This window comes from Pelophylax lessonae (assembly GCF_965119305.1).
Source record: "Pelophylax lessonae genome assembly, chromosome: 3".
NCBI lineage: Eukaryota > Metazoa > Chordata > Amphibia > Anura > Ranidae > Pelophylax > Pelophylax lessonae.
In genome coordinates, this window is record NC_138770.1 from 470,899,559 (window position 1) to 470,924,166 (window position 24,608).

The 24,608-nt window shown below is 41.9% G+C and overlaps 1 protein-coding gene across 3 annotated transcripts in view; it reads left to right on the plus strand.

Annotated features, from left to right (window-relative positions):
- The window catches only part of NDUFAF7 (NADH:ubiquinone oxidoreductase complex assembly factor 7), an 88,696-nt gene that overhangs the window by 59,328 nt on the left and 4,760 nt on the right, over window positions 1–24,608 (plus strand). For all 3 annotated transcript variants that reach the window (XM_082251212.1, XM_082251213.1, XM_082251214.1), the window contains 5 exons: window positions 2,402–2,615; window positions 8,300–8,358; window positions 11,810–11,923; window positions 18,426–18,569; window positions 23,025–23,198. In XM_082251212.1, coding sequence (XP_082107338.1) covers window positions 2,402–2,615; window positions 8,300–8,358; window positions 11,810–11,923; window positions 18,426–18,569; window positions 23,025–23,198 — 705 coding nt within the window. The remainder of the gene's footprint in view (window positions 1–2,401; window positions 2,616–8,299; window positions 8,359–11,809; window positions 11,924–18,425; window positions 18,570–23,024; window positions 23,199–24,608) is intronic.

A 24,608-nucleotide genomic window follows, 5' to 3' on the forward strand; every position in this document is an offset into this window, starting at 1 on the left:
AAACGTGTTGTTACTGGCACAATTTCCTGTACTCGCAGGAATACACTGCATTTACGGTCACCCTGTTTTACAGGCCCCAGTACTCTAGTCTCTCTACTCTTGATTTGATTTTATGATATTGATACTTATATTTGTGTATTCCTATTTACCAAGGACACTAAGGAGGAAGATTTTAGACTTTGTTTGCACTTTACAACACAATTCTTTTACTGACACTAGTTCAGGCATTAGGCGCAACAACACACACTCTCTTTATTTGGTTCACATTGTGGGAACACAATTAGGTTGTATGCAGCCACCCATCAAAAGACAAGCCATATATTGCCTATAAAATAGCATGGATTATCCAACACTTTGTCATACCGATTTTTTGCTCTTTTGTATCTTTTTTTTCTGTGGTTATCCAAGTTGTATGATTTGCTGAAGAATGCAATAAAACATATAAATTAAAGAATAGTTCGAGGTATATATTCTATGCCATCAACACGTGGAAAGAGATCTTCGATTGAAAGTACGTAATTAACTCTGGACAGAGCTCTTTAAGTTCTAAATTGACAAGAGTATTTGATTTAGTTGCAGTATTTCCAGCACCATAAGTCTAAGGAACAGGCCATTACACCAGTCCTACAGAAACCGCATTTCAGAGGCGAAGGGACAGAGTATATTCAATAAAGAATCTAATGTCAAGTAGACATTCCTTATGTAAGGGTGGAAAGAAGGAGAAGAGTTTGTGCTATTTCAGATGGAATAAACTGCCATGAGTATAGCCTGCTCCTGAATTTTACCAAGTAGATAAACTTTTTATGAGGAGTATAGCAATTTTAAAATAAAATATTTTTGGACAAGCGGTTTCGAAGAATTCTAATTTTGTACAAATGTTCTGTGTGTTAGTTGGGCGTAATCTGTTATCGCTAAAAAGTAAAAATCAGAGGGCTGGATAATGAAAAACTTATCCTGCAAATGTTTATCTACATATTTCAGTGGCAACAAGGACGCTATCATTTGCTTACATATATGGGAGTTTGGAACATTTTTTTTAGACTTGGAGCTGGTTCACACTGCCGCGACCATAAAGTCGCCCCATGTCGGAGCGACTACTTTACCGCAATTTTACCGCGACTTCAGCGCGACTTGTGAATTATTTTGCGTGACTTATATGACAGACGACTTTGTGTTTGGCCAATCAGAATATGATGTGTTGTGACCTAATTCCAATTTTCTGTTTTTTTTTTTTACTCATTTCCTCATTGCCCACCAGTGCCACTGCCCACCAGTGCCACGTATGTGTCCACCAGTGCCACTGCCCACCAGTGCCACGAATCAGTGTCCACCAGTGCCACGTATCAGTGCCACATATCAGTGTCCATCAGTGCCATGTATCAGTGCCACGAATCAGTGTCCACCAGTGCCACATATCAGTGTCCACCAGTGCCACGTATCAGTGTCCACCAGTGCCACATATCAGTGCCACGAATCAGTGTCCACCAGTGCCATGTATCAGTGTCCACCAGTGCCACGTATCAGTGCCACTAATCAGTGTCCACCAGTGCCACGTATCAGTGCCACTAATCAGTGTCCACCAGTGCCACGTATCAGTGCCACGAATCAGTGTCCACCAGTGCCACGTATCAGTGCCACGAATCAGTGTCCACCAGTGCCACGTATCAGTGCCACGTATCAGTGTCCACCAGTGCCACGTATCAGTGCCATGTATCAGTGTCCATCAATGCCACGTATCAGTGTCCACCAGTGCCACGTATCAATGCCACTAATCAGTGTTCACCAGTGCCACGTATCAGTGCCACGTATCAGTGTCCACCAGTGCCACATATCAGTGCCACGTATTAGTGTCCACCAGTGCCACGTATCAGTGCCACGAATCAGTGTCCACCAGTGCCACGAATCAGTGTCCACCAGTGCCACATATCAGTGCCACGAATCAGTGTCCACCAGTGCCACATATCAGTGCCATGAATCAGTGTCCACCAGTGCCACTCATCTGTGTCCACCAGTGCCACTCACACAGACCAAGCAGAGATAGTGGAATATATAATATATATATATATATATATACCATATACCAAGTTGCTTCAATTAAGATAAGGAGGCGACTCCCATTGAAGTATATGGGACAAGTCGGATCACAGGTCGCCTCAAAGTAGTACAGGACCCTTTTCTGAAGTCGGAGCAACTTCAGTAGTGCCAATTAAGACGGCACTGATTGATTAACATTGCTTTTGTTATGTCAAGCGATCTGGGGCGACACAAGTTGCCTCACAAGTCGCGCTAGTGTGAATGGGCTCTAAGAGTAAGTGCTCTGACTATAAATTCCAAACTTTTTGTTTCTTTATATTTATTTTGCTTTGTTTATTCATTTTATTTCATGTTTTCTGTTTTTCAGGTTTTTAATCAGTTTCAAAATCTACTAAACACATGTGATATCTCGATACACCTTGTAGAAGTGAGTCCTAAATTAAGTGAAATCCAAGCACTCCACTTAATAGAAAAGAGCAATGAGGCAAAACCTGAAGACACGTCATTATGTTATAAAACGGGAATAACAAAGACAGGTCTTCCAATTAACTGGTACTATAACATACAAGATGTACCCTCAGGTATTTTATATCATGTATGGGTTTCAAAGTGTTTATAGAATACAAATGTAATTTCTGTTACTGTGCAGATACAGGTAACAGATACACTGGTTGTAAAACTGTAGTTTTTAGGTTTTTATATTGATAACATACAGATTTTACTTCCGAAATATATATAGCAATGTGTGTTTGCAGTCATTTACAGAAGAGTTAGAAACATTTATATCAGGCCCCATTCTCAAAGAGTCCTACAATAAAATGTTTTTCATAGGTATACAAGTTTTCGCAGCAGTGAACAATAAAATCCAAAACATTTAATCCTACTTGTACATGTTTTGTGTTCAGTAAGGAAATCAAAGCACAGATAAAATCTATCATAAACCGTAAAGACTACTTCAAAGTTCTTGGTTGGAATAAAACTCAGGATTCTAACTACAAAATAAAATGGCCATCTACTATGCCTTGTTCTACCCACAATTATGAAACTCTTATGTTTAGTTTTCATAACAAGACCTCTCAACCTTTTATGCGTTTTCTAGTCACATCTAAATATAGCAAAAACAGTGAGCATATTTACAGGATTGATTTACCACAATCAGAAGTTTATCAGCCTATTCTATAGTCATTCTTTCTCTAAATTGGTTTGATAAAAATCTAACATCATGATCCTTATTAACTTTCAAAGCATGTAGTATATTTTAAAAACAATGGATCTTTTCTGTAAACCAAATACTGTGCCAGTGAGTTTGTATTTTATTGTATTGAGTGATAAATTAACTAGGAAATTTCAGCATGGTGACATGGTCTGTCCAAAGCGTATGTGAACATTTTTGCTCCCTCTGTCCTATTGTGACATTCTTACTGAGAAGCATTGCCACCCTAGGACAGGGATTGTTAGGACTTCATAACACCTCCCTCCATTCTTCATAACAGGGGAAAGTGTTTTGTCATCCACTGAGCTAACTAGGAACACTACTACCTGATTACATTTCAGCGACAGATTACAGGAAGTTATCAGCTCACAACATTTCTGGATGGATGATCTTATCCTAATCATACAGGACACAGGCAATTTGTTCAAACACCGTGGGTTTTAGACTTCCCCTTCAGGTGACTGGACACTTGCAGTCTTATGAATACAGTCCCTAAAGACCCCTTTGGGGGTATGCGCGCTGTGACAGGCAAAGCCTGAACTTTTTATGCAGGCCAACATTGTGTCACTAACATTAAAAAGCTCAAATACAAAAAACAAATGATTATGGTGCTCTATAGTGGACCATGAAAAGCATTGATTAGGTATCCACTCGCAGCTGGGAGGAATAACTGGGTACCTTAACGGTCCCAATACTCAGAACAAACAACAAAAGAACCTCTACGTGGTGCGCTGGGGGATGTGAGTATGTCCAGCCCAATCATAGTACATGTATAAGTGGGCTGTTATTTGTAGTTACACAAAATGGAAACAGTCACCATGGATGAGAACGATAAAAGATTTATTTTACGTCAAATAGAAATAAGAGTTCTAAAGAAGCTGTGAATGGCTGTGGGCAATGTATAAATGCATATAAATGCATGTATATGCAAAAAACAATTGTTCATGAACCATCACCCCGAACAATGATCCCCATAGGACTACACATATATACGAAACCCAAACACTGAATGAAAGGCAGGAAGTGATCTGCCGGGGAAGAAACCGACCTGTCTCCACGGTGTGATGAGCTGTGTCTCCGTGGTGTGTCACAGTAAGCTGGAAATGATGAAAAAAAAACAAGAAAGGGGAAAGCAGCTGTACTTTCCTGGCTATGTGTCCCGCTTGACTCAAAGCGCTGTCTTGGGCGATGCAGCAGCAGCCCCACAAACCTCACTGTGATCAGAAGTGAACCATCCTGCTGTAGATGGAATCCCAGATACGGAATGGGTCCGGCTGGACAGCTGAACCCGTGCTCCCCGTATAGGAAAAAGGATAAAACAGGGATGATGGATCCAAAGCCTGGCCGTTCATTAAAAAGCTGTCACCAAGATGACACATTTCAAGCGTGGCCCTTCATCTGGTCATCTAGACTAGATGAAGGGCCAGTCCCGAAACATGTCATCATGGTGACAGCTTTGTAATGAACGGCCAGGCTTTGGATCCATCATCCCTGTTTGATCTTTTTCCCTATACGAAGAGCGCAGCTTCAGCTGTCCAGCCGGACCCATTCCGTATCTGGGATTCCATCTTAAGCAGGATTGTTCTCTTCCGGCCTCCCTGCCTGCTGATCGCAGTGTGGTTCACTGGGCCTCCGCTGCAGCGTTCAAGACAGCGCTTTGAGCCAAGCAGGACATACAGCTGCTCTCTCCTTTCTGGTTTTTATCATCATTTCCAGCTCACTATGACACACTGTGGAGACAGGTTGGTTTTTTCCCAGGTAGATCACTTCCTGCCCTTCCATTCAGTGTTTGGGTTTCTGATATGTGTAGTCCTACGGGGATCATTGTTTAGGGTGATGGTTCATGAACAATTGTTTTTTTGCTGTACACAGCCGTTCACAGCTTCTTTGAAACTCTTATTTCTATTTGACTTACAATAAATCTTTTATCTTTATCATTATCATCCATGGTGACTGTTTCCGTTTTGTGGGACTACAATTAACAGCCCACTTATAACAACCAGCAAGTGTGAGCACAGGTACTATGATTGGGCTGGACAATAAGCACTGGCGCATAATAAATACGCAGATGGGCACTAGAATGCACATTGGCACACGCATGCGCAAACAGGCTCGTGCTGAACCACGCAGGCGCATTGGCGCACCACCATACACTCGCCCAATGTAGTTTGGCGCCAAACGGCCTTTAAAAGTAAACCTGTCAGTGGCCATAGTTGCTGGTTGATCTTTGGATCCTCCAGTGCGTTATCCCTGTGATTCTCTTGTTTCTGTGATCTCTTGTTACTGACCTGGCTTGTCCTAGACCTGTCTCCTACCTGCCTCCTGTTTTGACCTCAGCTACCCACCTGACCACGTCTACTCTAATACCCACCTGACTCCTGACCTCTCTCTCCATTAGCCTCCAGCACCAGGTACATGATAAAAGCCCTTTTACTTCTGACCACACAAGCCAGGTGATTGTGCAAATTCACTTTCCTCTGTTTCACCATTCTGTTTCACCATTCCCTGAAAAAAACATCCCCTGTTCATGAACAGATAGAATGTGCAGTCTAAAAGGACTGGGTCACTCTTGAAAGAATTTTCACTGCCACAGAAATCTTTGCTTAGCTCTATCCAGTGGAAAAAGAGTTTGCAAAGAAAGTGGGCTATTCCGGTGGTTGATCCTTTTGGTCTTTTTCTTAAAGACTTTTGATTTAATATGATTTGGATGTAAATACCCACAAATTAAATCTGAAAATCTGCAGTTAAAGCACATCTTGTTTGTTTAATTTCAAATCCATTGTGGTGGTGTATAGAGCCAAAAAGATTAGAATTGTGTTGATGTCCCAATATTTATGGACCTGACTGTATTTTGCTAGCGCTGTTTTTATATATTTTTTATGTTTACAAAAGATCAACACTTTGTGCACAGCTGCCTCTAAAAACTTTTTTCACATTAGTTTCACCATAGCGCGAGTATTTTTTTATTATAGATCAGGAACTTGATTGCAAGAGCTTATGCTCCAAAACGTAAACCTCCTCCTACACTGTTGCGCCCCCACTCAACCAGGTCTGTAGGAGTATCCTGGGCTTTTAAGCACAAAGACTCAATTCACACGTTCTCAAAGTTTTATCGGGTGGACGTCCTTTTCTCTGCAAGGTTCTTGCAGTGGCACTTAAATGCGCAGAAAAGGAGGCAATGGGTAGTTGCTCTTACTCATTCAATTGTAAACTTTAGTGTGAACATTGTTAACAAGAAGCTTTTTACATTATAGTTGCAAAGAGCTTAGAAAACACATTAAACCTTTAACATCGAGCTCACCTCTTCCGAGGTGCTGCATATTTATACTATGGTGTTAGTGCTGGAAGCACATTCCATAGGGTGATCCCAGCATGGAAATTGAACCGTCACTGACAACTCTGGGTCTAGTACTATATATTGTTTGTACCCATAATAGTGAAAGAAACAAAAGTGTACATCCTGCTTTTTATCATTTCTAAACACACTGACATTAAATAAAAAAAAAAAAAATATATATATATATATATATATATATATATATATATATATATATATATATATACTGTGTGTATATATATATATATATATATATATATATATATATATATATATATATATATATATATATATATATATATATATATATATATATATCCTTACTGAAAACACACAAATGATCTTGACCCTAACCTACATCAAGCCTTGATCTAGCCATTTTATCTTTATTTTTTTACACACAGACTTTTATGTTTGTTTACATTCTCCTCTTTTAGGGCTGGTTCACACTTCTGCAAGTGCGCCGATCGCATGTAATTCGGAGCGCACTGCTCCTTCATTACATGCGATCGGAGGTGCGGATGCGAATTCAGCCATACAGTTTTTATGGCTGAACTCGCATTGTATCCGCACCAAACACGCACATGACCCTTTTTTCCAGCCCCATCAGGATCGGATCGCACAGTAGTTCACACTTGTGCGATCCGATCCTGTGAGAACTGTCAGATCGCACTGCGATATGCGATCAAACAGGGGGTGTCGTTAACATTTCATTGACACCCCCTGCGTATCGCATATGGCAATGTGAACTGCCAGGGGTGCGTTTGCGATGCGGGAACAGGCTGCGAATTTGCAGCCTTCCCGCATCGCACAAGTGTGAACCGGGACTTAAAGGACCAAAAAAGATAGCTATATTTATGGGCCAGTTTTTCATTGATAAAAATAAAATTATGAGATATCTATTACCATTTATCATCACATGAAGACTTCATTTGTCCTGGAAAAAAAAAAAAAAGTTTAATTCACCTGGATACACTAAGTAGTTGCGAGGATATGTACAGTTTTGCTAACACGTGCCAAACTTGCAAAACTGGGTTCAGGTGTTAACATTTGTTCTACTTTCATGCATTAAAGCGTTAGAAGGTGTCAAGTTCTCAATCTCCTGGTTTGATATGAGATTAAAAAACATTCTTCAATTATTCATGTTCATCTGACTAAAACAGTTTAAAACTTTTTTTTTTCCTAATCATAATAATTAGAAAATAGTAACAAATTCACTACACACTTAGGCCCCTTTCACACAGCCGGACTGTTTAGATCCGCCTGTCAGTTTTTTTTGGCGGATCTGAACCGATTTCCCATTCATCTCTATGAGGCATCGGATGTCAGCGGAGACATGTCCGCTGACATCCGATCCGACCCGATCCATCAAATCTGGACGGATGGAAACCCTATTTTCCATCCGTCCAGCGTATCGGATGGGATTGGATGAGAACGGACCGACGGTCCGTTCCCATCCGATTCCCCCATAGAGATGCATGGGGGCCTGACAGCTGTGACTCCGCACACAGCGCGGAGAACAGCTGTTATCCTCCTGCTCAGCGGGGGAGTGGTGGATCGATCCCCCGCTGAGATAAACGGAGTCCGTCTGATGGACAGACTGTGTGAAAGAGCCCTAACTTTAAAACTGGTATGCATTAGATGTAATTTCATATTTATGATTACATTTTTTTTTAACATCATTTTGTTATATCTATATGTTCTTTTCTGTTTAGGTTACACGTTTTACATTGCACATGAATTTTTTGATGCTTTGCCCATACATATATTACAGGTACCAATTTATTTTAAATAAATAAAAAAATTCCTTGTGTACACAGCACATACAAATAAAACTGCATTTCGACATTTCGCCACGTTGCATAGTAAACATGTCCCGCAGAGCCAGGGCCAAAAGACAAAACTTTATTTTATTTAGACCTACTATGTACACAAATGCTTTACACACAACACATAACAAACTTATGAGCATGGGACCTTTTTTGTTTTGTTTTTAAGCCATCATTATGTTACTTCCAACATTGGTATGATAAGGAAATACCCAAGCATGCATGCATCAGTATTAGGCTCCATGTACACGGGACGTTAGAAAAAACGTGCTGCAAAGCCAGTTCTGACGCTGGGAAAAAGCAGCTGTTAAACATGCTTTCAGTAGCTTTTTCCATTGGCGTTATTGCACGTTTGGCCACGTTGCTTTCAGCAGCGTTTTTTCTGCCTCCATTCAAAATCAATGGTTCCCTATGGGAGCCTATTGATTTGAATGGAAGTCGCACCGCAAGTCGGATCAGGATGATCCGACTTGCGCTGTGAGAATCTTAAGGGGGAACTCCACGCCAAAAATGTGAGAAAAAAAACGGTGTGGGGGTCCTCCCCAGGTTCCAAACCAGGCCCTTCGGGTCCGGTATGGAATTTGAAAAAAACGACGTGGGGTCCCCCCCAAAATCCATACCAGACCCTTATCCGAGCGTGCAGCCCGGTGGGGCAGGAAGGGGGAGGGGACTAGCGAGCAGCCCCGCCCCCCCTGGACCATACCAGGTCACATGCCCTCAACATGGGGGGGGTGTTGGTGCTTTGTGGCAGGGGGAGCTCTGCACCCCCCACCCCAAAGCACCTTGCCCCCATGTTGATGAGGACAAGGGCCTCATCCCCACAACACTGGCCGGTGGTTGTGGGGGTCTGCGGGCAGGGGGCTCATCGGAATCTGGAAGCCCCCTTTAACAAGGGGGCCCCCCAGATCCCGGACCCCCCAGATCCCGGACCCCCTCCCTATGTGAATGGGTATGGGGTACACTGTACCCCTACCCATTCACCCCATAAAAGACAGTGTATGTAAATAAAGACAGGAGACGTTTTGGGAAGTTTATTAAAAATCTTCATCCGGTCTTCTCCTGCTCTGGTCTTCCCTCTCCTGGTCTTCTGCTCTTTTGCTGTCCGCTCTTCTGCTGTCCAATCTTCTGCTCTTTTGCCCTCGGCTCTTCTCTTCTTCTTCCTCCGGTCCTCCTCCGACGATGTCTCCGGTGATTATGCCGGTCTCCGGTCTCTGCAGCTTGTTATATAGCCATTGTGGGCGTGGCCTCACAGTGATGTCACCGGGATGCCCCGCCCCTTATGTCACATATGACGTCATCTGTGACATAAGGGGCGGGCCTCCCAGTGACTTAACCGGGAGGCCACGCCCACAATGGCTATATAACAAGCTGCAGAGACCGGAGACCGGCATAATCCCTGGAGACATCGTCGGAGGAGGACCGGAGGAAGAAGAAGAGAAGAGCCGAGCCGAGGGCAAAAGAGCAGAAGATTGGACAGCAAAAGAGCAGAAGACCAGGAGAGGGAGAAGACCAGAGCAGGAGAAGACCGGATGAAGATTTTTAATAAACTTCCCAAAACGTCTCCTGTCTTTATTTACATACACTGTCTTTTATGGGGTGAATGGGTAGGGGTACAGTGTACCCCATACCCATTCACATTGGGAGGGGGTCCGGGATCTGGGGGGCCCCCTTGTTAAAGGGGGCTTCCAGATTCCGATGAGCCTCCTGCCCGCAGACCCCCACAACCACCGGCCAGGGTTGTGGGGATGAGGCCCTTGTCCTCATCAACATGGGGGCAAGGTGCTTTGAGGTAGGGGGGTGCAGAGCTCCCCCCTGCCCCAAAGCACCAACACCCCCCCATGTTGAGGGCATGTGGCCTGGTATGGTCCAGGGGGGGGTGGGGCCGCTCGCTCGTCCCCTCCCCTTCCTGCCCTACTGGCCTGTACGTTTTTTCAGCGTGGGGCTACCCTCAAATTCCATACCGGACCCGAAGGGCCTGGTTTGGAACCTGGGGGGGACCCCCACGCTGTTTTTTTCCCATTTTTGGCGTGGAGTTCCCCCTTAAGATTCTCACAGCGCAAGTCGCATCATCCTGATCCGACTTGCGGTGCGACTTCCATTCAAATCAATAGGCTCCCATAGGGAACCATTGATTTTGAATGGAAGAAAAAAAACGTATAACGTGTTCATCACGTTCGGTCACGTTTGGTCATGTTCGGCCGCATTTCTGGGTTTCAAACGCCGGGAAACACACGTTCGAAACGCAAATAATTGCGTTCCAAAAAACGTCCCTTAACTCAACTGCCTACAAATGACTGTAAACGACCCTGTGTACATGGACAGATAAGATAAAATGTAGATGGGCTCAGGGGCTTCTAAAAAAAACGCTCAACTGCTCCTAAACGGCCATTTCCAATTTTTTATTCCCATAAAAATTTTTTAAAAATTTTACTTTTTTTATCAGTATAGGCCAATTTGTATTCTGCTACATATTTTTGGTAAAAAAAAAAATCCCAAAAAGCGTACTTTAATTAGTTTGCGCAAACATTATAGCGTTTACAAACTACGGGATAGATTTTTGGACTTTTTATTTATTAATTTTTTTATTAGTAATGGCGGCGATCAGCATTTTTTAGTGGGACTGCGACATTGCGGCGGACAGATCGGACCCCTAACTGACATTTTTGACACTTTTTGGGGACCAGTGACACTAATACAGTAGTCAAGCCGCCCTGCCACAGTAACATTACAGCGGGCAGTCGGCAAGTGGTTAATTTGCAGGGATTTCCTCTCACTTCCTGTTTGGCTGTGGGACAGAAAGTGAAGGGAAATCTCCGCAATGGGAGACAGACTGAGAAAAAAAAATCCGATAGAGGTTATATCCTTACTGTATCTGAAATTTAAAAAAAGATTTGCTTATAGTTCTACTTTAAAGGAATAGGAGGGCCTAAATTTGGTCTTGAACAGAGGCCCTTTGCAGGGCATGTCCACTACAGGTGGTAGTCCTTATCCATGCAATCTATTTGTTATCAGTTTTCTTCTATTTATGATAACAAGAGACATGCATTGTGGTGTCATGGAGCAATAACCCCTTTCTCTTTGTGATCAACAGTATTGTAGGGTAATTTTAGTAAAGAAGGTACTAGCAGTCCTGACAGCAGGCAAAAAAGTAGGTATTCACTTAGTAGAAAAGCCACTCGTATATCTGTTGAAAATACAACCAAAATTAAATTATGCACCATCTTTCTTTTCCACCAATATAATGTACACAACAGACTGCATACCTCAAATTCTCATTAAAATACACAGTGTTATTCACAAACAGTAATTTTATGTACATGTCAACAACATGTTATTTTATATTTGATGGACTATTAAATACTGAACATATTTTTCTAAACAATTTTATCCTTACAGAAAATCCAAGATGAATGGAGAGAAATATTGATTGATGTCGATCCAGAGACTCCACAAAAATTAAGATTTGTTCTTGGTTCAAGCTGTTCTATTATTGCAAAAACCTTTGTTCAGGTATTTCTTTTTGACTTTGATAGAAATATGCTCTTCTGGGGGATCCTAGAGCTAAACTATGCCCAAAATAAAAAATGTAATTCATATTGCAGCCTACTTGTCCTTTGATGTAGTGGCTGCATAAGTTCTCTTTTTTCAGTTTAAGAACTTTTTCAGCAAGTACAGAAAATGCCTAGTAACAACCTCTTTTATGTTATCACATACAATGCAGGATCAGCAGTTCTGCATTGTATGTGAGGATGTTGAGGGCTTGCCCACATCCCAGGAGCTGACCATTGCAAAGTAGAGCGCCATTTCCCAGCAGAAGGAGAAATAAGATAAGTATTTCTTCATATTCCTACCTCCTGATCTAAACTAGCAGCTAAGCTTGAGCAAGAGGGGCAAATAATGCTGACTGGAGATTGGTTTTGAAGCTAGTTTGTAATAGGGACACAAATATAAAGCTACAATAACTATTGGCTTCTAGGCAACATAATGTTACAGACTGATTTTACTTGTTTCAATAACTATCCTGATCGTGCTGCTGTGGGCCCCAAAATATTCTGTATCCTGGGGTATGGGGAAGGTAGCCTGCCACCTTATAGTACAATCGGTACTATAGGTTAATACTTTTGTTTTCACTATAGCTGGACTTTAAATAGATCTGTTTGAATGTATATATGCATGAACAAATTACACTGTGCAGATTCACTTTAAATAAGCTGAAAAGAAATCTTAAACCTTCTCACATGGTTTCAGTGCATTGGGGACTGACTCGGATACTGAGATAGCCCCAGTTCTGTCTATTTGTTGTGGCCACTGCACAACAAGATAGCGGTTATACAATTGGGTATATTTATAAAGCATTAAATGTGACTGTACCTTCCTGGAGAATGGGTTTTCAATTGCAGTAATTGATTCACCTGCAATGAATGTTTAGTGACTGTCACATTTACTGCTTTATAAATATGCAATATCTTTGCATAAATTAACCCTCCTCTTATGTTAGGGTCAGAACCGACCCGTTTTCAGGTTTTGAATGTCTATAAGTATCACATAAATTTGTTTATTGCATCAAGATTTTTTTACTTTGTCAGGAACCTCTATTTAAACAATGTAATAGAAAAATAATCCTTTTCACTAAATTATAAAATACTGTGGTGAAAATTAAGACGTTCATGGTGTTAGGGTCAATTCTGACCCAGTTATAATATAGGATTTTAGGACACTAATTAGTGCCAAAACTGAAATCATAAACACTTAGTAACAGTGACAGCCAATCCCCTCTCAACCCTGTGAGCTGTAGTTAGGGAGGGGCATATCTCTTTTCCTGCTTGTCTGCTTCTCTAAATAAAGCGAAGAAACATAGGACAAATTCATTTCAGAGTTGCTGACTTTATTTTACCATTTTTTAAATTTGACAATGAGAGGTATGCTATCAAAAGAAAGATCTAGGGGTCACACCAAAAATATTAAAACCAATCTTTTCAAGGATAAAGAAGCCTAACAAGGTAACCAAGAGGTAAGAAACAAATTTGATGATAAATAATTATTCAGAGGGTATTTTATGGCTGATTTAAAACACGGGTCAAAACTGACCCTAACATCATGGATAGTAACGGAATTCTAACATAAGAGGAGGGTTAAACATAAACATGCTCCTTGGTCTGACGGCTTATATAAATTTAAAAATGGAAAAAAAAAGGTGGTGGGCCCAGATGCTAATTGGGCGCTTTCATTTTATCCTAATATGGACAGAGGGGATGTAGAGGCAACATACTGTGACTACAGAAAAAATGTTACCAGTGTTGCTGTTTAAAGTGGTTGTAAACCCACTTTGATGACTTTTACCTATAGGTAAGCCTATAATAACTTGAACCGTTTAGGAGATATTTACATTGATCCAGGGAATATCCGATTGCCTCTCTGGGGATCAGGAAGGAATTTTTTTTCCCCTGCTGTAGCAAATTGGATCATGCTTTGCTGGGATTTTTTTGCCTTCCTCTGGATCAACTGCGGGTATAGGATTGTGTATATGGGATTGTATGGTTGGGTTTTCAATACTGTTTTTTTTTTTTTTTTGGTTGAACATGGTGGACTTGTGTCTTTTTTCAACCTGACTAACTATGTAACATTGCATGCAGCCGATGATGTCATCGGTGCATGCGCTCTGAAAAAACGGCCGCCCGTGCCGTTTCTTCAGAGCCCTGTGCTGTGACTGGCGGTTCCCCAGCGCATGCGCAGGAGTGAAGTCACACGGCTTCGGCCAGTAATACAGCTGGAATCCGCAAACCCGGAAGGAAGACGGGTGAAGATGGATGCAGCAGGGACAACGCAGGCTTCGTTGCAGGTAAGTGTCACATAATGTGCTAGTATGCGATGCATACTAGCACATTATGCATTTACTTTGCAGGGAGAAAAAAGGAAGAGTTTACTTTCTCTTTAAGTTGCCATAAGTATCCAGAAGGTGTTTTCATTTAAGCTGACATTGATGTTTAAATAAGCTGTGCTGCTTGTACCTTAGCTAGGTTTTCTGCTTTATGTATTGTGTATGTATTGTAGTGTACCCTTGTTTTTACTCTCCAGCCAGGCAAGACTGCAACAGAGCCAAACTTTACACTTTATCTTTATTTTTGATATATAGATAAAATTTTGTGTCACTCACAGTAACTATTCTAAAAACGTCTTCACCCACTAACACAAAGCCAAAATGTTTTTTATGGGCCCGGCGTGCAGTCATAGTGGTAAAAGTAAGGCTGGGGGCCCATGCACATTGAGGTTAGAAGGGTGCATGCAGGTACAGTGGTGGGAGGAGGGGTGGAATATGGTAATCAAGCGCAATGGTAGGAGTGGGACTGTGGGTCAGGCAGTGAGAGTAGGGTGATGGGTGGTCATGTAGGTAGGGTGTTGAGATCAGGGAAGTGGGGGGGGGGGATATGTTAATGTAGTGCTGGGAGTTGGGTAAAAGCCATGCAGGTACTGACAAGAAAGACCAGTAATAAGATCAGTGGGGATGGGGCTCAGACACTGGTAAAAGCAGAATGTGCCACAGATTTGCAAGTGCAATAGGGAGCAGCTGTTCAGATGTTAGTGGATGGGTGCACAGGATTTTTTTTATGGGGGGGGTCATGCAGGTGTAGTAGCGAGTTGGGGAGGATGTGGAGACAGTTGTGCAGGTGCCACGGTGAGAGCAGGGTGAGGGATGATTATGCAAGTATGGTGGGGGTGGGGTACGATTGTGAAAACACTTTGCTGAGAGCTGGGGGATTGTAAGAGTACATGCCATCCTCACCACACAGTGCTCATAAGTAATTCCCGGAAACCGAGAGCAGTGCTAGCTTGGAAAAAAAAAAAAAAAGGTAGATTCCAGCATCAACACAATGATATGTGATGCGGGGCTCTCTCCTACTGTACAATTGTATTCTGACAGGGGGACAGCGCCCAGCCAGAACACACCGATGAGTGCTTGCAGCCATTGGGTACATGCGCTGATTTTCCAGCAGGACCGTTTGACAGATGCTGGTTGTTGGATCAGCTTCTGTTGAATAGTCAGGGGTAAACGTGTACCAGAAGTCAGCTGATTGCTGCTGAACCAGCCAACTTTCGATACCGGTGTACTGAGCTTAAAATTTCATAAATGCACTTTGCAAATGCAACCCATTGTCAGGGTTATGTTTTAGCTGGTAAAACAGACACAACATCACACACAAAGGCTCTTAACTGCTTTTCCTGCCCCCAGGTGGCAGAAGTGACAGTTCGCACATGTCTACCATTCTGTTAACAGTTCTACTTCTGCATTCTTGCCCAAAACACAATTGGCTTTTCTCTATCCTCAACCCCTAAGCAACTGTTGGGGAACAAGCCGGAGGAGACTTGACCAGAGGCATGGCATGTTAGCCAATATGCAGGATGGCTGCACCTGTTTGGGCAGAAATGTGCACACACGTACTAGGCTAAATTCTGGCGCTCTCTGGCCTTTAAAAGACTTCCTGATGCTCACTGACACCGCTGACTGGTCTTCAGCTTCCTGATACCCTGTGTGCTTTGCTTGTGAACTACCCGATTACAATCCTGGCTTGGTCTTAGATTCCTCATGTCTCTCTCCTAGCTTTTGACCCTGACTTGTCTGACCACATCCCCGATCTGCTTTCTACTAACTACTGGCTCTCTGGTCTGCTACAAACTCTGACTACGCTTCTTGTCTTACTCTGCCTACTGTGATCCGCCCAAGGTGCCCTCTTGCTGGACCTGCCTGCAATACTTACTTGCTGCTCCAGTTTGCGGTACTTACCTGCTGTTATCAGCTTACTGCACCAACCTGTTTACTGCTGTGTGTAGTCTGCACACCCACCAGAACGTTTCTCTGGGGAACAAAGGAAGTTCAGGGCCTTCAAGAATGCCTGCCAATTATACCTGGCAGTTCAACCAAGGAATTTTTCCCTTGATCTCGGAATGATGGGGTTTATAATCTCTTTGCTCACTGATGAAACCACAGTCCTGGGCCAACCATCTAAAGGAGCAGAAGAGCCCGGTTCTCAATTCTGTCTTATGCCCCGTACACACGTGCAGATTATCTGAAGACTTTTGTCTGCAGACTTACCAAAACCATATAATATGAGGTCAAACCTAAACACTTTCAATTTGTATGCAATCCGGCAGGCCCTTGCACTACATAGAAAAGGTAAATCTGAAGACAAAAGTCTTCAGATAATCTGCACATGTGTACGGGGCATAAGTCTTTTTCAAAGCTATGTCGCAGCTTTATGATGACAGTCAGCGTATGGCCACGGCTGATGCTACCCTTCACACACTGCAGCAAGGGTGCCAGCCGGTAAGGACTACAGTCGAATTCCGCAAATGGTCATCTGACACAGGCTGGAATGAGGCTGCACTCAAGTATCATTTTAAGCTAGGCCTATCCGAGGTGCTCAAAGAGGAACTAACCTGGGTTGAAACTCCTGCCACCCTTGAACACCTTATTCAGCTGGCCATCCAGCTTGAATGCTGACTGCGGGAGCGGCAGTCCAAACTGACTCAATTCTATAGACCTACTTGAATGATGCCCAAATTATCTTCAGCAACCTCTACTACACCCATCTCTTTTTCTGCAACTTCTGAAGGAGAACCCATGCAGATTGGTCTGATGCAGTCTGCTCTGACCCCCGTGGAAAGGATGCCATGCCTGTAAGCCAACCTTTGCCTGTACTGTGGCAGTACCAGATATTTTCATCATAATTGCCCTGTGAGACCCAGTAAGTTTCTGTCCCCTTGTCCTGCATATGCCCCTGCTTCTGGATCTACTCCTGCTCACATCCTTCTACCTATCTCATTGCAGGTGGCAGAAGAAGTCAAGTTCTGGGCCATAGTTAATTCTGGCATGTGCAGCGGTTTCCTGGATCTCACACTACCAGACAAATTAAAGATTCCGCTTAGACCTAAGGGACTGAGTTTTACTGTTCATCTGGCAGATGGCACTATTCCTAGGTTGGGGTCCATTACTCAAGAAACTGAGCCTATTCTAACAATAACTGACTCAGGACATCAGGAGTTCCTGTGCTTCAATGTTTAATACTCACCCATGTTTCCTGTAATACTTGCTATTCTCTGATTGCGGCCTCATAACCACAAGATTGACTAGTCTAAGGTAGAAGTCATGTTTATTTCAGTCTACTGCCTGCAGCACCGTTTTGTTCCTGAACCTATGGACTCTCCCAGTTGTCTGACTGTTCAGCCTGTTTCTGATAGCAGCCAGCATGTGTCAACTCCTTATCATTACTTCCTGGATGTGTTCAATAAGAAGGCCGATCTGTTCACCCCCATCGGTCCTATGACTGCCCTCCTGAACTGCTCCTAGGTGCAGAAATTCCTTTTGGCAGGATTTTTCCCATTATCTGAAATTGAACTTGAGGCCCTTCGACTCTTCATTGATAAAAATCTAGAAAAAGGGGGGGTCGGGACTGGGATGTGAGTTTGAGAAGACTTGTTCTACTGAGGCCCCTGCTATCCTCTGACATTATCCTGGCTTTGCAGAACAAAAATTGTCATCCTGCTCAGCAAACTGCTCTCTTTGCTTTGGGGATTCTCCCCCTCGCTACCCATGTCACCTAAGCGAGAAACAAGCCTTCAACAGGTCCCGGAACTCGCCGCCAGTGATACGAGGCATAGCCATCTTGCATTATGTCTTCTCTTGCCTCTGCCAGATATGTTCAGATACCTTCCTGCATCCCTTTCTCCTGGTGGTCCATGAACAGTTCCAGTTCTGCCTTTTCCAAGTAGTTTTTACATCCCATCTTCATCTTTACTAGTAAAGTGATATGATTGAGCTAATATTATGTGTTCAGCTCAAATTTTGTCACCGATTACCTGTATGATGCCACAAATAAAAAGAACATTCAATCAGTATTGTAGAAGATTTAAAAATGTGTACCTTTTTACAGGCAAGTAAATATCAATTTAAACCTAGGCCTATGTTTAGAGAATGTGACCAACATCCTAAGAGGATTTTTTTTTATTGTTTTTCTAGGCTGATGAAAAAAGGAATCATGTGGAGGTTTGTCCCGAAGCTGCTATAATTATTCAGAAGATTGCAAACCAATTAAAACAATATGGAGGAGCTGCTCTAATAGCGGACTACGGACATTCAGGAGACAAGGAGGACACATTCAGAGTATGTTTTACATGGCTCTAACTTAAGATGGCAAACACCAGACAATTATTGCTTCCCCAGGTTTAGGGGGACCTTTTTGTCTTTTTTTTTCTTTCATCCTCTAAGCGGTTTCCATACTTTTAGACTGAATTATGTTGGCACCTTTCTAGTGCTTTCCCATTATACAGCGTCCTTTCATTTTTTAGAGATTCCTAGCGGTTTCCTGGAGCTGTCAATAAGGAGAATGTCCATCACTTAATTTTTGAATTCTTCATTTACTTAAAGTGATTCTAAAGGCACAAGGTTTTTTAACCACTTAAGCCCCAGCCCTATTTCGGACACTTTTTGTTCACAAGTTAAAACCAGTATTTTTTCCTAGAAAACTACTTAGAACCCCCAAACATTATATATATTTTTTTAGCAAAGACTCTGGAGAATAAAATGTCGGTCATTGCAATATTTTTTGTCACGCGGTATTTGCGCAGCAGTCTTTAAAACGACATTTTTTTGGAAAATTTTTGAAAAATCACATTTCACTGCATTTAAAAAATACTAAACAGTAAAGTTAGCCCATTTTTTTTGTATATTGTGAAAGATGATGTCACGCCAAGTAAATAGATACCCAACATGTTACGGTTTAAAATTGCGCCCCCCCCCCCGTGGGATGGCGACAAACTACGGTCAATAGAGATCTCAATCGGCGACGCTTTAAATTTATTTAATGGTTACCAGTTTAGAGTTAGAGTGTAGCTCTTTTTTTTTTTTTTTTAATTATTGCACACTCTGGCGATTGCGGTGATACCTCACATGTGTGGTTTGAACAGCGATTTCATTCGCGGCTCGACTTCCGTATACGTTTTTTTTTTGTGCGCGAGCTAACGGTGACGGGGGCAGCTAAATTTTTTTTTTTTTTCCTATTTATTTTTTTATTTTTTATTTTTACTTTATTACAGGTTTTTAAATAAAAAAAATCTGATCACTTTTATTGCTATCACAAGCAATGTAAACATCCCTTGTGACACCAATATGTAGTGACAGGTACTCTTTATGGAGGGATCGAGGGTCTAAAAGACCCTAGACCCCTCCATTACACTTCCATGTATGCAAAACGCCAAAAACTGCGTTTTTGCATACAGCCGTTTTTTAAATTTGCCGCTTTATGCAGCACAGTAACCCGGAAGTGACGTCATGGACGCCGCTTCCGTGTTACGTCATCGGAGACCCGATCAAAGCCATTTCCGGCATTGATTGGGACTCCATCCAGCCGGCGGACGTGCCGGCTGGGTGCTCGGGGCTCCCGGTGGGACGGGAGCCCCGAGCAAAGTCGCGGGAGGGGGGGGCGTCCCCTCCCGCTCACCCGGGTAACGATCGAGCGGCTCCCGAGCCGCATCGGTCGTTACGGACGGAAGACCGACCGTTGACACTAAACCACGGTACCGGGATGATGCCTCTAGCTAGAGGCATCATCCTGGTATAACCCTGCAAAGTTTACCGACGTATATATACGTCGATATGCGGTAAGTGGTTAATCCTAATGCACTGTATGCATCAAGTTAAAAAACCTTCTGTGTGCAGCAGCCCCCCTAATACTTTCATGAGTCCTGATTGGCTGAGGCACAGAAGCGGTGCCATTAGCTCCTGCTGCTGTCGATCAATGTCAGCCAATCAGGAGAGTGGGCGGGGGTCAAACCACAGCTCTGTGTTTGAATGGGGAGACACAGCTGTGGCTCGGGTGTCCCCATAGCAAGCTGCTTGCTGTGGGGGCACCTGACAGGAAGCAGGAGCCAGGGGCACCGAAGAGGGATTTAAGAAGAGGAGGATCTGGGTTGTTCTGCACTGCAGAGCAGGTAAGTATACCGTTTGTAATTTTTAAAGAAATGTTTTGCTTGGGGATCAAATACTTATTTTACTCACTGAACTGGAACTCAGTTTATACCATTTGTATCATGTGTTTTTTCTGGATTTTTTTTATATATTCTGTCCCTATCAGTTAAAATCACATCTATGACAAAAACTTATAGACTCTTAATTTCTTTGTTAGTGGGCAAACTTACAAAATCTTCAGGGGATAAAATAATTATTTTTCTCAGTGTATGTATCCAGTGTAAAATGTAATTACATTTAAATGGATTAGAGAAACAGGGTCTTGTGTATCAATAGGTACTGCATTCTAAAAGTGGTGTGTAACTGCAAAAAGTAAAAGAACGCAGACTTATAAGGTACCCAGCAATATAACTGTTTCAAATATCATATATTATTATTATTTTTTTAAAGCTGATCTAAAAAGTTATGGGCATAATGTGTGTTAACCCCTTCTTGCGGACGTAACACATATATGCGGCCTCATGAAAGTGGGCTTTTTTTCTGTTGGGCCACATATATGTGTATCTCCCTTTGTGCTGATTCACTGAGAGCCCCCGGTCTCATAGTAACGATCGGGACTAGGGACTATGGTTCCAGGTCACCTGATTTGCTGTGATATCCTCTGATTGGCTATCACAGTGATCAGTCACTGTGAGCCCACCCCTGTGTTTACTTCCTCCTAATGAAGAGGATCCTCTTCTTGCAGGACAGGAAATGTAAACAAACCAGAGATTGTCAAAAAAAAATAAAAATGTAAAATAAAGAATAAAAAATATGGAAAAAATAACAAGATTAAAGTTTTCCAGGGTTAGTGTTAGGGTCAAGGTCTGGTCAAAGGTCATAATCAGTATATTTTGGGTAGATGTAAAACTTTTTTTTTTTTTTTTTTTTATTTTGTATCAGTTAGTGCCAGTGTCAGTGTGTTCTTTTCTTTGGTGGTGAATTATGATAGTAGCAAGAAATATAAAGCTACACTTTCAAAAAAAATGTTTTCCTTTTAATAATAAAAAAAAAAAATATTGGTTACCAATTGTAAATAAAAAAAAAACCTGACATGGTCTGAGCACTGACAGGCTGACCCCACCCCCCCCCCCCCCCCTTTAACCTCTGCAGCAATGCTGGCAGCACTCATACGTCTATTTCCCAAAGACAACTTCTGGAGAAGACGCTGAGCATGTGAACTCAACTTCTTTGGTTGACCATGGCGAGGCCTTTTCTGAGTGGAACCTGTCCTATTAGGCCATCTTTATGCAACAATTCTTATTTTCAGATCCTCAGAGAGTTCTTTGCCATGAGGTGCCATGTTGAACTTCCAGGTACCAGTATGAGAGAGAGAGCGATAAAACCAAATTTATCACACCTGCTCCCCATTCACACCTAAGACCTTGTAACACTAACGAGTCACATGACACCGGGGAGTGAAAATGGCTTATTGGGCCCAATTTGGACATTTTCCCTTAGGGGTGTACTCACTTTTGTTGCCAGCGGTTTAGACATTAATGACTGTGTGTTGAGTTATTTTGAGGGGACAGCAAATTTACAGTTATACAAGCTGTACCCTCACTACTGTACATTGTAGCAAAGTGTACATTCTTCAGTGTTGTCACATGAAAAGATATAATAAAATATTTACAAAAATGTGAGTGGTTTATTTACTTTTGTGTGATACTGTGTGTGTGTGTGTGTGTGTGTGTGTGTGTATGTATATATATATATATATATATATATATATATATATATATATATATATATATATATATATATATATATATATATATATATAAAATTTGATCAGCGACTTGCATCTAGTGAATCAGCAATGCATCTCACTATATATAATACCTGGTTTGAAGTCATATGAGCTAAGAAAGCTGGAGCTCGGTTGCCGTAGTAGCGGCGATCGATAAAGAGGCTTGAAAAGCACGCGTTCGCGCATGCATGAGATTTCAACACAGAAAACGAGTAAGGGCGCAAATGACGTCCACAGGGGAGACCGAAATCATTAGCAAAGATGGCGCAGCCGTTTCCCGGAAGAAGATATATGTTATAATTCAACAAAAAGGTATTTGCAAATTGTTTTATAATAAGGTTACAATGTGCAATTCATTAACCAGTTCCAAACCGCTTACGTTATACTTACTGCGGCAGGCTGGCTCGTACAGAGGAGCAAACATCTGAGGGGTGTACTCACTTGTGGGAGATACTGTGTGTGTGTGTGTGTGTGTATATATATATATATATATATATATATATATATATACATACACATATACACATGTATGTGTGTGTGTGTATATATATATATATATGTGTGTGTGTGTATATGTATATATATATATATATATATGTATATATATCTCAATGTATGTGTTTTTTCATATTTGTATCAAATGTATCAATCATTTAGAGCAGTCTTTTAACTTTAATAGGGGCTTATGAACCAAAAACTTATTCTCTTGAAGAGATTAGAGAAAGTGAAGTTGGTGCCAAGTATTTTTTCGATCTCGCATATTTCGAATTGTTCAATCAATGTGAATCATGCAATGCGCATTTCTAGGTAAACACCCTTGTGTTAGATATTTTTTGAGACCTTTTGTTTTGTCTTGTGCTCAGGGATTTAGGTCTCACCAGTTACACAATGTGCTATTAGATCCAGGAACAGCAGATCTTACAGCTGATGTTGACTTTACCTTCTTGAAAATGATGACTGGAAATACTGTGAGCTCTTTTGGACCTATTACACAACATGAATTCCTGAGAAATATGGGAATTAATTTGCGGTTGAAGGTAAGGTTAATTTAAAGGTTGGTTTACTTTTTTCTTTTTTATTCTTCCACTAAGGCATTTATAACCTTAGCATAACATTAGCATTAAACAAAAAGAGAAGTAAGGGGAGGTGAAATGAAAATAGGGAAGATCTATAGTAAAGTAGAAAACTTTGAGTGTTAGAAACAAAAAAAACATAGGAGGTATAAAGTAATAATGTAACTCTCCTTATCAAGTCTTGATATACAATAGGTAAAGGTTGTAAAGAGATGTAAGGGTATCTCAAAGAAACAAAAAGTTGCTACGGGCAGACAGCTTACACTGACAGTCTGCAGGAGACCTACATGGCATCGGTGATCTGTCGATCACTGGTACAATGCTTTCCAGGCCCCTAAGACAAAAAATATTAAATGCACAATTTTATACCTGCAAAAAAGTGCATTTCTTATTTATTGTTAAAAGGTGAACTTCTCCTTTAATGAAGTTTGCAGCCTAGATCTCCTGTCTGTGGGTTTCAAACCGCAAATAATTCTGGACATCACCACATCAAAATTGCTTCCACATAAGCTCTTTCTGTCAAATGAAATCTTGCACCAGCTTTGTGTTAGAGGAAAACCTACCTCTTGTGGATCATTATCTTGCCTATCCAGGTATCCCTGGCAAGCTCACTGGTCAGATTCAGCTCCTGTACAGCTGTTATGATTTGCTGAGTCAATATAATGCCTTATGGATGACTCTATATTTGTATACAAAAAAAAATAAGCAGCACTAAGAGTCGGTTCACACTGGGGCGACACGACTCTGTACTACTTTGGGGGCGACTTGTGCATTACCATGCACCACGACTTCGGAGCGACTTGCATGGACTTCACATAATGGAAGTCTATGCAAGTCGCTCCGAGGGCGCCCCAAAGTAGTACAGGACCCTTTTTCTAAGTCGGAGCGTCTTGTGTCGCTCCTATTAGAACGGGTCCTGTAGCGGTCAATGGACCGCGAGGGAGCGCGACTTGTCAGGCTGACAAGTCGCGCTAGTGTGGACCGGCTCTAATAGTAAAGTGCAATTATGCAGAGAAGAAATGTATATTAAATAACATATGAAGTGCAAACGTGCAACAGATTAGTGCATATACAGTAAAATGAGCCCTCAAACATACAGACCTAATAATGTATATATACAAAAGTCCATAAGAACAAATATTTTAAAAAGTCCATTCAAATGCAACTAAAATTCATTATATTGATCCAGAAAGTGCATGTTGTGCAATGGAGATAAGAGGGAATTCCACCACCAGATAGAAACAGTTGTGGTCATGGAATCAGACCAAGAGAGTTAACATTATTACAATTGCTGAATTACGGTTGTGGTGTGCCGAAACCATTGTTCAGGCAGGCCTGTAAATAAAGAGGGCCCACCAAGATGGGATTTAGTAA